The sequence below is a fragment of the Sinohyriopsis cumingii genome, unplaced genomic scaffold, assembly GCF_028554795.1.
Source record: "Sinohyriopsis cumingii isolate HCF-2022 unplaced genomic scaffold, ASM2855479v2 utg003376l, whole genome shotgun sequence".
In the NCBI taxonomy this organism is placed as follows: domain Eukaryota; kingdom Metazoa; phylum Mollusca; class Bivalvia; order Unionida; family Unionidae; genus Sinohyriopsis; species Sinohyriopsis cumingii.
Window position 1 is genome coordinate 66640 of NW_028316473.1, and position 15167 is coordinate 81806.

Genomic DNA, 15167 nt, shown 5'->3' on the forward strand with positions numbered 1-15167 from the left:
TGAATAATACAGGCAGAGATGAAAACAGCCTGTTGAATTTTCTGACAGTGACTGCACACACAGTTAAATATGCATTAATAATTTGCCAAGAGAATTCACTGACCTTGACTAAGATCAGTAGAGTGTTTCACTGTTAATACAGGGTGACCTTGAGAATGTGTTTGAAAGACAAGACATGGTCAGCCTTCAGGGTCATTTATACTTGGGTTGTCTTCTGTGAGTGATAGTGTTTATAGGACCCAGGATTTATCATTTATTCCTTTTCTTGTTGTTTCCTTTTGCATTCCATAGTGGAGACTAGATACTTGCCAAGTCCTCAAGTATGTATTATTGTGTTATATGTGTGTTATATATATGTATGTATGTATGTATGTATGTATGTATGTATGTAATGTATGTATGTATGTATGTATGTATGTATGTATGTATGTATGTATGTATGTATGTATGTATGTATGTGGATTGATTTTAAACTGATCAATTTTGATGGACATTTAGTAAACAAAATTTATGTAGCACATGAAATAGGTTAACACTCAGTGAATATTCAAAAGGTCTAATATGAACCTTCAAGTGACACCCAAACAGCATGCATTAATTATGTCAAAATTGACACATAATCTTGTACAACGTATCCACCACTGGAAAAAACTCTTTGGGCAGAAAAAGCTTCGATAGTCTACTGCAACAAAAGGTCAACAGTTAAGAGCATGTCAGAAGTGGCAGGTCATTTAATTGGAAGAGGCTAGTGTCAAGACATGTGAATAAACCTGATAACTTTATATTGTGCCTGGAAACCATGTAATATTTTGGTTTTAACTTGTCACCCATTTAGAAAGGTCTAACTCAGAAAAGTTGCAGCACTATAAATTAAATTCCAGGTAATTAAATTTTTGTATGTATCTTCAGAAAAATCTTATTTTTTACAAGTTTGAATGAAATAAAGTAGCAACTTTTCTTCTGATTTATGAGTGGTGAAGATTTTATTATTTTGTTAGACTTTCATTGTGATAGTAACATCTTGAAAGAAGTTTTGTTAGTGAATATATTTTGCATTATTATCAGAAGAATTTACAAAGAAAATATTTTTTTATAGAATTTTTGCTACACATATGCTTCAGTATGATATGATCTCATGCATCACAGACAAGTTTTTTGTTTAATCTTTAAGCTTACAATCACAGATATTTCTTCTTTTAGGAAACTTGGCTACTAGGGGGAGGGAGGGGGCAGAAAAATGTAAGGAATGTCAAGCTACAGCCACATCTACTCTCAAAATGCATTGCAGAATTTTAACGAACTTGGTACATCAATTGCCCATGTGTTGACCATCCACCGAAGAATAAAAGTTTTTGGAGTCTCTTACACGGGATGGAGTCAGAGGTTATAATTCAAATGCCAAACTGTATATCGGTAAATACATTTGTCAGAGGACACATTGGTACCAAGTTACAACCTCTGGATAATGACGGCCCAGATAACGGAATGGGAGTGATGTTTGAAAAAGCGTAGGGATTTGTCATGGTCCATGGAAGTAACTCTAGTTTGAGGGTTTATCTCACTATTCAGAGGACACATTGGTACCAAGTTACAACCTCTGGATAATGACGGCCCAGATAACGGAATGGGAGTGATGTTTGAAAAAGCGTAGGGATTTGTCATGGTCCATGGAAGTAACTCTAGTTTGAGGGTTTGTCTCACTATTCAGATTAAAATGGTGGTCTTATGTGTAGTTTAGTTTATCTGACTTTCATTTACATGACTACTGTTTTTGCATGAAATCAGTATTTCTCAAAATAAAGGAAGGAAGGAAATCAAACTAGATCCTTATATCACACAGCACAAACACACTGAATCTATGAAAATGCAGATGGCATAGTGTCCATTGATAATACAGGTTTAACTCCTCATTCTACCATCTGTAAAATTCAACACATGTGATCCAAATAAGATGCTGTACAGATGAATAATTGGTTGATTCAAAATAATTTTTTCACATTTTGGTACAATTAAAAATATATTTTTTCCAGTTGGTACAATGGATTGGCAAGTTGAAGGTGCATCCAAGTGTGGGAAAGCCTGGTGGGGTGTCCATGGATGGACTGCTCTGTGTGTGTCGTCCACTTCAGTCAACTTCCATCTTGGAGATCAGAATGGATGGAAACATGTTCATGAGCCGACATGAAATGGACATGCGATTCACCTTCTGTGATCACAGGTGAGTTAGTATTTTAGTTTTTGAATGTTGAAGATTCAGAAGGAAAAGTCTCAAGTTTTAATTTTGTATTATGTGAAATGGTACATAGATTCAAAGCAGACCTCAAAAAGGTTGGTAAACCTAAAATATCATTTTGACCTTAGAAAAGTGAAGAAACCTAAATGAAAGAAACCCTGAACAAAATGATGATCATCTCTACCCCGACCCCATTGAAAATGTTTTTGGCACACAATTTTTCATTAGGCTGGCCTAGCAGTCGAGAAAGCATGCAAATTTTTTAGCACTTGCATGATTTTTCAGTCTTTGCCTGGTACCCTGTGTTATATTCTAAGTTCATTTGTCTTTCTGTGTAAATGCACAAATCGTATATTTAGCTGATGTTGATGAAGTTATGATCTTTACAGTTCCCTCCAGTTGTAATCATCAAGGATATTTCAACAGCTCTGTGTAGCCCAAAACACTAATGCAACAATGTTGAGCCCATTGCTGGTAAACATCAGCATTTGTTGATAATGAAATAGTTGTACATGATACCATGTACATTATCCATCAATTGCCTCAGTAATGAAAACCTGAGATATGGAAAAAGACTTACCTTAATATATCCATTAAATATTGGTTTTGAACATACTAATTAAAATATAGCTGCATGTGAGGGGTAAATTTGACATTTTTGGACTAATATGCTCGCCACATACTGCCCATGAAGGGTATTTTTGTACACTACCATCTGTGCCCCCCAAAAGTGGCCCTGTAGAGGAGGTGGATGCTGGGGAAGTTGCTCCCATTGAAATGAGGGACCACTTTATGCAACAAAATAAAATTTAATGAAAATATTGGTAAGTGCTAAATGGTGGAATTCTGTATGAAAGAATTGACACTTAAAGTAACCTTTTGTAGTTTTCACGTATAAATTTTGTCTGTTAATTAGATTTTATTGTAATGATTATGGATGTGAATCTTTTCAGATGGGAGAAGATTCAGTTGACTGTTGTGGTGATTGTTATGAGAGTTTCTATGAGAACCGAATGAAATACATACTCGATGGATAGAGTGGCTGTATTTTGACAAATGTTTTTTTTTAAATATAGAACTTAACATGCTTAATAGTTCTTCAAAAACAATGACACAAGCAAATTAACAGTTTGGTTGTTTCCAGCTGATTACAGTGTATTATGTATGCCAACATCACAGTAACACCCGTGTGTAAATCAGCTTTATTTATTGTTAAAATCAGACACCGTTGGCTACTCCTAAATATTTGGTTAATGTGTGGCTGTTCTTTGAAATTTGCAATGATATGTTTAAAAATAACTTTCAGTTGTAAATAAAACTTGTCTATTTCTGAATCTTATTTTTTTCCAGTCCAAATGTTATTTTCTTGATCCAGTTAAATTGTTTTTGGACAGTACAGCTGCCACATGATGCTTTGGTGGTACTGTACAGCCCTTGCCAAGCACAATTGATGAAGAAGTGGTGACATTTGAAATCACTATCTTAATTAATTAACTAATGCAACCATATTGATGCATTTGGCTCTCTTGATATACAAGTAATTATAGCTATGAAGTTTGAAGCCTTCTTCTTTTGTGTTTGCTTTGGATGGAGTTATTTGATGTGATAGTGACAGTGACAATTATCCATTTTTACTGATGCACACATTTGTGAGCACTGTATGTCAGCTTGATTTATATTAAAAGTCTGTCATCAATTTATGAACTTTACATACATTATAACATCCATTGATATTAACATTATAAGAATATTTGGCCAATTTTTCTAATATGAAAGTTCTTTACACAGCCATTTGCCCCCACCCCACCCCAGCCCATGTCAGTGTTAATGAAAATATTGCTTTCCATTTTCCATATGCTGCAGTTTAAGTTTATGAAACCTGTTGCTTACATGAAATTGAGGGATGTATATTGTTTATTTAAGGGGTATAGTGTAACATTTTGTAACAACAGGTGCCTTTTACTCCAAACTTTCTGAACAAGAGTGGTAAGGTGTAGCTGTTACGTATATTTGATTTAATTTATATTTGATTTAATTTAATTGTCAATTTGAAAGTTTTAATTTTTTAAAATTTCATTACATGTCAAAGTAATGTAATCTTGTTTAATTGATTTGTCATTTTTTCAGAAAATTCAGTTTGACCTGACTCTTTTCATAAACACATAATAATAATAGAAATGCTGTTTCTATTTTGACTTAGTTCCTGACTTTGATTCAGAAATCACTGAGACAAGTAAACAACTTTCTATTTTTATTTTATTCTCAGAGTAAAATGATTGGTTTTTATCAAGGTCATACTGAGAGTATGTGACTTTAGATTGTAAACAGCCTCTATTTTGCAATTCTGAGTTTTCCGAAATTGCGCACTAGTTAGATTTAATAGTGATGTTTAGAGAGATAATTCTCAGTTTGGGTTTTTACTTTGGACACTGGAAAAGTGTTTGTGACCAGTTTGGAGTTTTATTTTAATTTTTATTCAAATTATTTGGATTCTAAAAGATTAATTCTTTTTCCTGGAAATATTTGAGTGCTCATGCAGAATTCTTGGACAAAGACATTTATTTAAATTTTATTTGGAAATTCAAACACTGGAATATAATTATCTGTGAATAACAAAGAAATGTAGACACTACAGCACCACACTGACTACAGTATACGTCATCACCTTCCATTTTGGATTTTTCATCAGGACTCGGAACTTGAATTCATTAGAACATTTCATTACTAGGACTTCTAAAATTTAATTCATGGATTATTCTTGGATTATTTCTGGATTTTTCCAGGGAAATAAATTGTTTGTTAAATTTTTTCAACGCTTGTTGTTTTCGCTCTTTCTTTTGTTACTGTTTATTAGAGTCTAAACAGGTAACATAAGAGTAGCTTTCTGAATGTCCCAAACTTTGACAGTCTGTAAGTTTAATTAGAATAAAGCTAGATTTGTATAACTTAGATTTCTTTTAACATGGGTGATAATGCTAAAATGCAAAATTTCATGTCCTTGCTTTACCCTCAGTATTTTATCTGGTTTGGGAATGTTAGCTTGTACACGAGCTTGTTGATCAAAAAGTGTGAAGAATACAGGGCATTGTCTGGCTTATCATTTTGAAATAGAAGAAACACACTACTGTTAAATGCACTTTTTTATTTGCAATTATTTACATGAAGGACATTTGACACAAAAGTAATAAAGGGATTAAAACTGGAAATCCAATCCAGAACAGATTATTACAGATAATTACATATTTTCTGTCACATTTAACTATGGATTAATGTCAATATTTTATTTTATTTGATAATAATAGCACACAGTTTTAATATATTAAAAATAGATTGTATTGCTGTCCACTGACCAGGGTAACTTTTGGGGGAAAATGTCCAGCAAGGACAAGGGGAATTTCAGAAACCCATCTCCAGTATATGTTTAAGAATCAGGCAGCTTGTACAGAAGTGATATTGTATTTATAATGTTTAATCATTAACTGTTCATCTTTAATTCTTTGAAATACCTTGCTGGCAGGTCCAGTTTCAAATGAACATTTGTTTTAATATTAATGTAGGCCTGTGCAAAAAGCAGATACAATCATAATTGAAAGAGTATGCGTCATCAGTCATGAAACACATTTTAGAATTCTTTTCTAGCTTTAGGTGATGATCTAGTGTGCTTTTACTTTTGATGCCCCTCCTCCCATTTCTATAAAGATGTAAGTACATTAAGAACTCCTAGGTCAAGTTTGATTTTTGCCATTTAGGTACAACACAATGTTATGAATAGATCATAACTTAATAGAACTTTGACCTTCAATTTCCACAAATTTGGTTGGATATCTAATGTTCAAAAGCTTAAGTGTCAAGTTTGTATTTTGTTACCATTTTTTGGGAACACTTTTTGGAGTGAGAGCCCAGTTTTTAATAAGATCTCTACCTAACAGAACTTAGATTTCCCATTAATCTTGTGTAGAATAAGAAACATCATTTAAAGTTCATTCTACAGAAAAATTCTTGAATCTTACCACTGGATAAGTTAGGGTCAGCTACCATAGATTGTCTGCAGGCAAGATACTTGATTTCAGTTGCCACAGCTCAAGATAAACTGAGTTCCTGTGCCATAAAGTACCAAACAACCAGATAGAAATGTTTTAATTAGTACAGATTAGCAGCCAGTCTTGATTGCAATGTTGCCTTTGTTTATAGTACAAAACTTGTATTGCTGGTCATTCTTGAACAGTGTGTCTGCTCAGTGGCAGTGTAAAACATTCTCTTGCTGTCAGCCTCAAAAAACTCAAAATAATTAAAAAATTGACTAAATCTTAAGTTTTCAAAGTTCTGACATATTTGTCAGTATTTTAATCAGTGGTGCTCCATTTTTAAACTATACAAGTAGATCCTGTATGTCTATGTTGAAAAGCCTTAAACACACAGTAACAGAAGGAGTTACACTGGAGGTTTTAGGTAGCTGTGTTTGTAACCTAAATTTTTTTCTACAAATGGTGCCAAACAATCATAACATATGGCAGATGTTATTAAAACTGGAATAAAAGACATTTAAATGATTTCACAAAACTGGTGAACAGAACTTTACCAGTTTTGACAGATGGCATGCAGGCATGAAGGGTTTTCATTTTTATACAAACAATGCTGATCTTCCAACATGTATAGCCACTGGTACAGAAATTATAAAAATATTTAAACTGTCTTCTCTCAAAACTATGCTTAAAAGAATTTAACAGATTGTGACAGAAGGCATACTGGTATAATTGGCTCTTAGCATTGGATGATTGAAGCTGATTCATTATCAAATATTGCTGAAGATACATAAATAGAAAACACTAAAACATTTTGTTTTGACAATATATGTGATCAACATTTGAACGAATTTCACTGGCAAACCTGCTTCTGTTTCCAATTTGTTCTTCAGCTGCTTTTATTGATTTGTTGTTGTTGTTTCTCGGGGTTTATTGCTAATTTTCAGTGCATTATAAGCTATATTTGGTGGCCATTATAACTGTTGGAGGATAAACCTGGGGGTGGAGGGATGGGAAGCCCCAGTAAGAACCACCAACTCATGGGAAGCTACTGGCAGTCTTTCTTATATACACAAATTGGCCTGAGACTCAAACCCACATGGACAATAGTGAAATGATGTGATAGGTAAAGGCAAGTGCTTTAGACCACAGGATCACCAAGGGTCCCTACCAACTGCTTTTGAATTTGGCTGATAGGTAGATGTCAGCTAGATGAGCAATATCAGGGTCTTTTAAACCCTTTTATATAGGTGTTCCATGGAACACATCAGCATTAAGTTACTTCACATGTTTTGAAACACAGATCGGAACATAAAGGAAAATACTTGGTTCATTCAACCCTTGACAGCATTTGTTACTCTTTAATACAAATTTTTAATTTTCGTTACTGCTGAACAAACATTTGGAGTGGCTTGCATAACATGTACCTTGGTCTTGTAACATTTTTTATATCACTGTCACATTAGAAATATTAATGATCACAATTATTCAACACAACATGCTGTATTAGATCTGAGCCAGTCATTTTGTTTCCCCTTATTTTGTGAGGTTCTAGTTTACTGCATACTCAGCAGGTCTGACATTTTCAAGGCTACAGTTGATAGAGTAGTTGTGTCTTACTCAGACTGTCTAGCTGCATTTTTACCTAATTTCTTTACACACTTCTAACACATCCCTCACTATAACTAATGATTCATCAATTCTTTGTGCAGTTCTTTTAAAGCAGGCACTAATGGGGTGGAAATATTTTGGCTGTATATAAGGAAAGTGGCTGTTTGGTAAAGCTTGAATGAAGTGGAGGGAACATTGTACTGGCTCAGTGTGAGAGTTTTTGCTCAAGGAAGGTGACCATGGAAGGTTGCACTATAGTTGTGTCATCAGACCACAGGCCAAATGATTTTATCATATGGCCTCTTTGTATCTTTTTGATCCAATTTTGATTTAGATTGTGATGTGGGCTTATCATATCACCCCTATGTATGTTTCACATCCAGTTTAATCAAAGTTGGAATGTGGGCTTATATCATCAAGAGCTTGGATAAATGTGATAAAGAGCATGAATCAAACATATTAATGAGGTGTTCTTGTATCTGATTGGCTGAGCTTGCTGCCACTTGAGAGATTGTATTTCTGATCCAATTTTTATCAAACTTTGAACATGGAATTAAGATCTCAGACAAAGGTTAATAATGAGCAAGACCCGTGCATATTAATGAGATGATCCTGCATTTGATTGGCTGTGCCTCTTACCACTCTGCAAACAATATTTCCAATTCGATTTTTGATCAAACATAATATCTGTTATATTATGAGCAAGATTATCAGATGTTATTGAAGTAATCTTGCATTGTCTGAACTTCATACCAATGAAAATACAGTTCTGACCAGATTTTGATCAAACATGGTAAACAGGCTGATATCATCCAAATTTTCGACGAATTTGGTTACAGGTGAGACTTATGCGTGTTTATGAGGTGATCTTGCACTTGATTGGCTGACTCTTTTAATCATTCTGGAGACTGTTGTTCTTTTAAGATTTTAACAAACCTTTGCAAATAGGCTTATATAATGAATATCTCGGGTGTCAGTGACCTCTTGGATAAATGTGGACTCCACCCATCTTATTTGCATATGCTTCAGAAAGCATACTATTCACAATCATTTTAACCGCTCCAGTGGCCTAGTGTTTATAATGTCCGCCCTGGATGAGGAAGGTCACAGGTTCAAACCTTGGCCGAGTCATGCCAAAGACTTACAAACATGGTACTAACAGCTGCCTCGCTAGGCACTCAGCATTTAGAGGTTAGTGTTAGGACTGGTCAGCCAGGTGTCTGGTAAATGTGACTGGGTGGGACATCGTGCTACATGTCTGCGGCATGATGCTCCAGTGCTAGACAGCACTATAAACTGCTAACTGCAGACATCGTAGCGATATGACTGAAACATTGTTAGAGCTGCATTAAAAATTCAAATCACACAAACACACAATCATTTTAAGTATTGCAACCCCATCTGTCATGGAAAACTGCAAAATATGGTAATGCCTATTCACAATTCGGGTTCTAAGGAAGATGTAGATAACTGCTGATCAAACTTTTCAGAAATGTCCACAACTCGTTCATGCCATATTTAACCAGATTCTCACAGTTACACCATAATGAATCTGGCTTTAAACAGAATCATTAATACAAGACTGCACTTGAGCTTCCTAACTGAAAAACAGCTCCCAGCACTTGATTACTTTCAAATATCAGGATCTGTACTTGTGGATTTCAGAAAAGTTTTTGGTGTGGTGAACCATTTTATCCTATTGAACAAATGAATATTTACTAATGTGATGACAACACAATTAAATGGTTTACTTTATACTAAAATGAGAGAACACACCCTGTGTCTGAACCTGAAACAGTTGGAGGCTTAGTAATTAGATTAGATTATTCATTAATGACCTAGCCATTGGATTGAGGGCATCAAAAATGAGCACTTGCTTTATCTATGAATGTGTGGTGAGGTTCATTACAGTTGTGTGACTACTTAATATTCATAATGTTAAAGAGTTAAGATTAAACAATACTTTTCCAGAAAGTACAGGGGCAGAATTCAGATACGGAACAAGTGCAATATTTTGTAACACAGTTTAGGTGACTTCTGAACTTGATTTGCTCCCAACATGATATTAAAATGCTAATCAATAAAGCAAAGGTAAGGAAGAATTCTGGTATAGTAGTGCCTGAAGATCTTTTGAGGTATGCTAATTGGGTGCTGATCTTGTAGGCAGCAACATGTACCATATATACATGCTTATAACTTGAGTCGAACTGCAAAGAACATAGATCCTGATCTGCAGTAGGATAATATGATTAGGGTCTGTGTTGTGTGTTCTAACGATTACTCCCAACCAGCTGTACAGACTCAGATATGCCTTCGCATTATGAGATGGCAGATCTAGGTTTGTACCATTTGCAGTTGGACTCATCTTATTAGCTATTGTATACGGTAATCCAGTTAGGATGCCCAACTGATAACAAACTTTATGTCAGCATGCTCCACAGAGTTTTCATGATGGGGTAAATATTTTGGGAAAGTGAGACTTAGAGAAGAAAAAAAACCCAGCTTTCTGTATTAGCATCCAATAATTGCAGATGATATATCCTGAGTAAGGAGATGGGGGAAAATCTAATATGGCTGAAGATCAAATGCAACTATTCAGCCCTAATCCTTTTGTCAGAGAACCCTTGTTGTGTTTTTATGTACTATTTAACTTCCTAATATCACTTGTCTTTCATACATTTTTAGTAAATAAATATTTACTTTGTGAAGTAGTGGAAAACTTTATGCAAGTATGAAAAAAGCTTTTCAGATTATAATCTGTGTAAAATCTATTCCTTGTTATCTCACTTGCTTGAACTCTATTTCGCCTATACTCTTGAAATTTGTATGTGAATCCATTTCAAGGGGTGTAAGTCAACAAGGTCAGAAGTCTGTTGATGTGATCTAATTTTGTATTTGAGCAACTTTTGCATTTTCCTACATACCATGTGTATATTGTTGGCTACTGAATGAATGCTCCTTTTAGCAAAGGGATTAACATTCATAAGTTAACATCTTGGTATTTACAATTTCTTTCTTTATTGTCTTGTGTACATGAACCGATGTAGATACATAGCAAATCACCTCTTTGCTGTGTCTGACAGCATAATCAATGTTCAGATTTTGTGTTAAATTTGTTTACAGGCAAGATACAGTGGAGGTACTTTACAGCATGATTTATATATACCGGTAGACTAGATACTTATTCTGTAAAACTCTTTGTTTTCTTTTGTTTAGCTCTGCTTATCATAGGTCACAAGAGCTGATGGAATGGCATCATGTCTGTTGTCCATCATCCTATGACTGTCCATTTTTTAGCACAACTTTTTTATTGCTACTGCTAAATTAATTGCAGGGTTGCCAGGAAACTTTCACTGCATATTTATCCCCAGGTCTTGTTGGTCGGAAATGAAAATGGTGCAACTTAGGCATCCAATACAACAGCCATGTTTAAAATCATGTTGCTGCTACTCAATGGTCATATCTGCATGGTGGTTTTGCTAAAAGACTTGTTATGATGCCTGGATGGTGCAAAATGAAAATGATGCTGGTCTGATGCCCAGTATGACTGTCATGGCAACCATTTTGAAATTCTTCTTATGGTTACTCCTCCAGAATGGAAAGTCAAATTGACATGGGGTTTTCACCAGAATATGTCTTATAAAAATAGTTCCACTTGGACATCTAATATGGTGACCACAGTAACCTGCTTGTAAAAATATCTTATCACTACTCCACCTGAATGGATGATCATATCAACTTGAAGTTTTCACTAAAAGTCTTTTTTTGATGTCTGGTTGGTTCCTAAATGAAAATGGTGTTGATCTGACATCCAGTAAGCCACCACAGCAGTGATCTTGAAATGTTTAGGTTTTTTTTGCTGTACTGATGAATGGAAAGCTACAGTCAGGTTTAAATAGGTATTGTGCTGATCTGATTGCCAATATGACCATGGCAGCCATTTTCATAATGATCTGATTGCCAGTATGACCATGGCAGCCATTTTCATAATGATCTGATTGCCAGTATGACAATAGCAGCCATATTCATAATAATCTGATTGCCATTATGACTATGGCAGCCATTTTCATAATGATCTGATTGCCAGTATGACCATGGCAGCCATTTTCATAATGATCTAATTTCCAGTATGACCATGGCAGCCACTTTCATAATGATCTTATTGCTATTCCTTCTAAATGGAAAGTCATATCAATATAGGGTTTCACAAGATGACTGATTATGATATGTATTTTGTTCTGAATGAAAATGGTACTGATCTGACTGCAAATATGGTTTCCATGATGAACATATTGAAATTTTTTGTCACTAATTCTCCTGAATGGATGGGGTATCAACATGCAGTTTGACCAAAAGCCTTCTAATTGTGATTTGTTCTGAATGATAATGGTGATAATCTTATATCTAGTATGGCTACCACAGGCCCGTTTGAAATCTTGTAATTTAAGAATATTAGAGATAGCTTTGGCATTTCAGCAATGAAAATGAAATAGTCTTGTTTTGAATTCCTGGAAATTCTTTATGGCCAGTAGAGCATTAGTCTGTTTGTGGAATGAAACAGTCATATTATATCGGCTTGATGCACAATAATTGAAGAAAATGGTGTTGCTTTTGAAGGTGAGACCAATAGAACTACAGCTGAGATTTGTTAATTTTATTTATTACCTTTTTTTATAATATTTGACTTCATTATGGCTAAGAGTTTGTGTACGGCATTAGGCATGAAATCCTTATTGGTTACATGTTTACTGATTGCAAGGCCATGTCCTAGTTTGGTTCTTTTGCCTTCCATAAGATCCAGATGCATTAGGTGGTGAAGACATTAATGTATGATCACTCTTAACACTTTACCTCATGCAAGTGCCTTTGGACGCCTCTACTCAATTCACATGGAAGCGCCTTTGGACACCACTACCCAATTTGCATAAAAGCACCTTTTGATGCCTCTACATCATTCTTATGGAAGTGCCTTTTTGATGCCTGCTGTAAACATCAGCCATTTTGAGCAGGTTTTCACAGCACCACCTTCAGGGGAAAAACCCCATTAGATACTACATTCATTGGTGTGAATGACCATTATGTCAGATCATGTGGTGGTCACTGTTTATGCTCTGGTTGAAATCTGCTATTTAAAATAGCTGGGTCATATTCTCCACTCTCCAAAATGGAGGTCATGGACTTCATTCAGTACTTACTAAAGTTTTCACGATTAGAATCACAACTATGAAAGCTTCAATAACTTTGGTAAAGGCTCTGACATTGATATATCAGCAATTAGGTTTTATAAATTATCAAATTCAGATGATTTAATGATGTAGATGCAGTATGAGAAATGGCAGTTACGGTTGGTCATGCGGCTTCACTGACTTGATAGTGAACAAGTTCTCTCAAGATTTTAAAGCACATACAAATTCTTCCATGAAAAATAACTATACAGTATAACGATCTGATTTTACTCTTAAATCTTTCCATACATAATATATGTGTACCAAAAATGTAAAATGGTTAAAATTGCTGTTAAACGTAACATGTTGTTGATGTTGTTTTTCATCCATCGAGTTGATGAGGACCACTCTAGTCACCCAAGGGTTGGAGGGGCAGGTTCTTCTCTGTGCTTGCGCAGGTGGCTGATGAGGCCAATCCTTGCATGGAACGTTCATTTGCATAAGGGACAAAGGATGAGTGGGACATCTCCAGGAGGGTTGATGGCACGCGTTTTTCTGGTTTGCCTCTTCAGCTCTGCAGCTGCTGTCCTGCTAGATTCGCACAACTTGGAGCCTTTCTTCCTTATGTGACGTTGGTGCACCATCCATGTTTTGCATGCATAAAGTAGTGTGGGGAGCACAACTGCCCTGTAGGCCTTTAGTTTGGTCTGGATGCTGATGCCCCTTCTATTCCAGATGTAGGCATACAGTCAGCAGCAGGGAAGATTAACAGACCATTTTTTCCAAGCAAAATAAACGCTCCTACGAGAACTTTCTCCGTAGAAGCCTCTATTTTCACTTTTACGGCTTTCCACAAGGATTAATTTTCGCACGATTCAGACTCGATGCATCAGGTAGGTATTCCGAGTGTGTCATAAAATATGATACCCAATGCAGGAATAAACGAGGCGGAATAATTTTTTTGGTTATTGTTTTTTGTTGCCACGCGGGGCTGCTTTGGTTCATGAATAAATTTGATCATGACCGATACGATACCGACTACGTGGATCATGCAGATTTATCGTGATGAAACCATGCGGAGTCATCTGAGCGCGGCTGAATAGATTTTTAAATTTATTTATATCCATGTCACCGTTGCACCAGGTCTGATGGATATTTCTCAGCGTGTGTGTATCTACGCCGTTGAATACCGACAAGATATTGCAATTGTCCCTGATCACCTTTGGAATTTGCGTATATCTCTGTGTCACGTAAATAACATCGGTATTCTTGTGTCTGCCACGCGAGAATATTCTAGCTGGATTAGTTTGCTTTTCTAGCATAACATCGTCGAACACAACAAGATTATTAGTATCACCGTCCAAATTATCTACGGATGGAGCTTCGTTGATATCTGTGATGAATTCGATTGTGCCTTCGTCGGTATTATCACTAAATTCCTTTAAAATTTGATAACAACGCTGATCGTCCACGGATGGTGCAACTAAATACAACTTGTCCCATTTCAGCCATCTCATAATCAAATTTAGCAATAATTGCGTCTTACCCGATCCTGACGGGCCAATGATTATCATTCTGATCGAATTCGGTAATGCCGCATGATGTTTTACCTGCTCGCGTTGTTTCGTGGCTGAAAAATCAATTACATTCATGTTAATAAAATACATGGATCTATATTGTGTTAAGTGTTGTACACACACAGCTACGATAAATCCAACCGAAATCGTCACACGAAATAACAGAAATGCAATCGCAGGGGAATGTGAAGTTTGCAAGACACGTAAATTTAGATTTACAAAAAAAAAAACTAGAACCGGAGGAGATATCGCAGCCTCCTTGAAAACTCTACCTGGATTACCCTGGGCGAAATATCCCGGAGAGAAGCATCTACCAGGATATAATTATTGCGGACCCGGAACAAGGCTCGATATCAGACTCGATAATAATAAACTACCAAAGCAAGGTGAAAATCCGATAAACGTCATCGATGGAGCTTGTTATGATCACGACCTCGCATATCGCAGCGGAGATTTACAGCAAAGGCATCTTGCTGATATCAAGCTAATTCACGCACTAAACGCGATTCCTAATAAAAATTTCAAAGAGAAATTAGCATCCTGGCTGATCAAAGGCGCG

General features: G+C 35.7%; 1 protein-coding gene across 1 annotated transcript in view; it reads left to right on the forward strand.

Moving 5' to 3' along the window:
• Positions 1-15167, forward strand: part of LOC149769637 (endothelial PAS domain-containing protein 1-like) — a gene marked incomplete at its 3' end in the record, with an annotated part of 128345 nt that overhangs the window by 53655 nt on the left and 59523 nt on the right. Inside the window, exon 5 of the mRNA XM_089949790.1 lies at positions 2031-2218. Within this exon, the coding sequence (XP_089805916.1) occupies positions 2031-2218 (188 nt within the window). The remainder of the gene's footprint in view (positions 1-2030; positions 2219-15167) is intronic.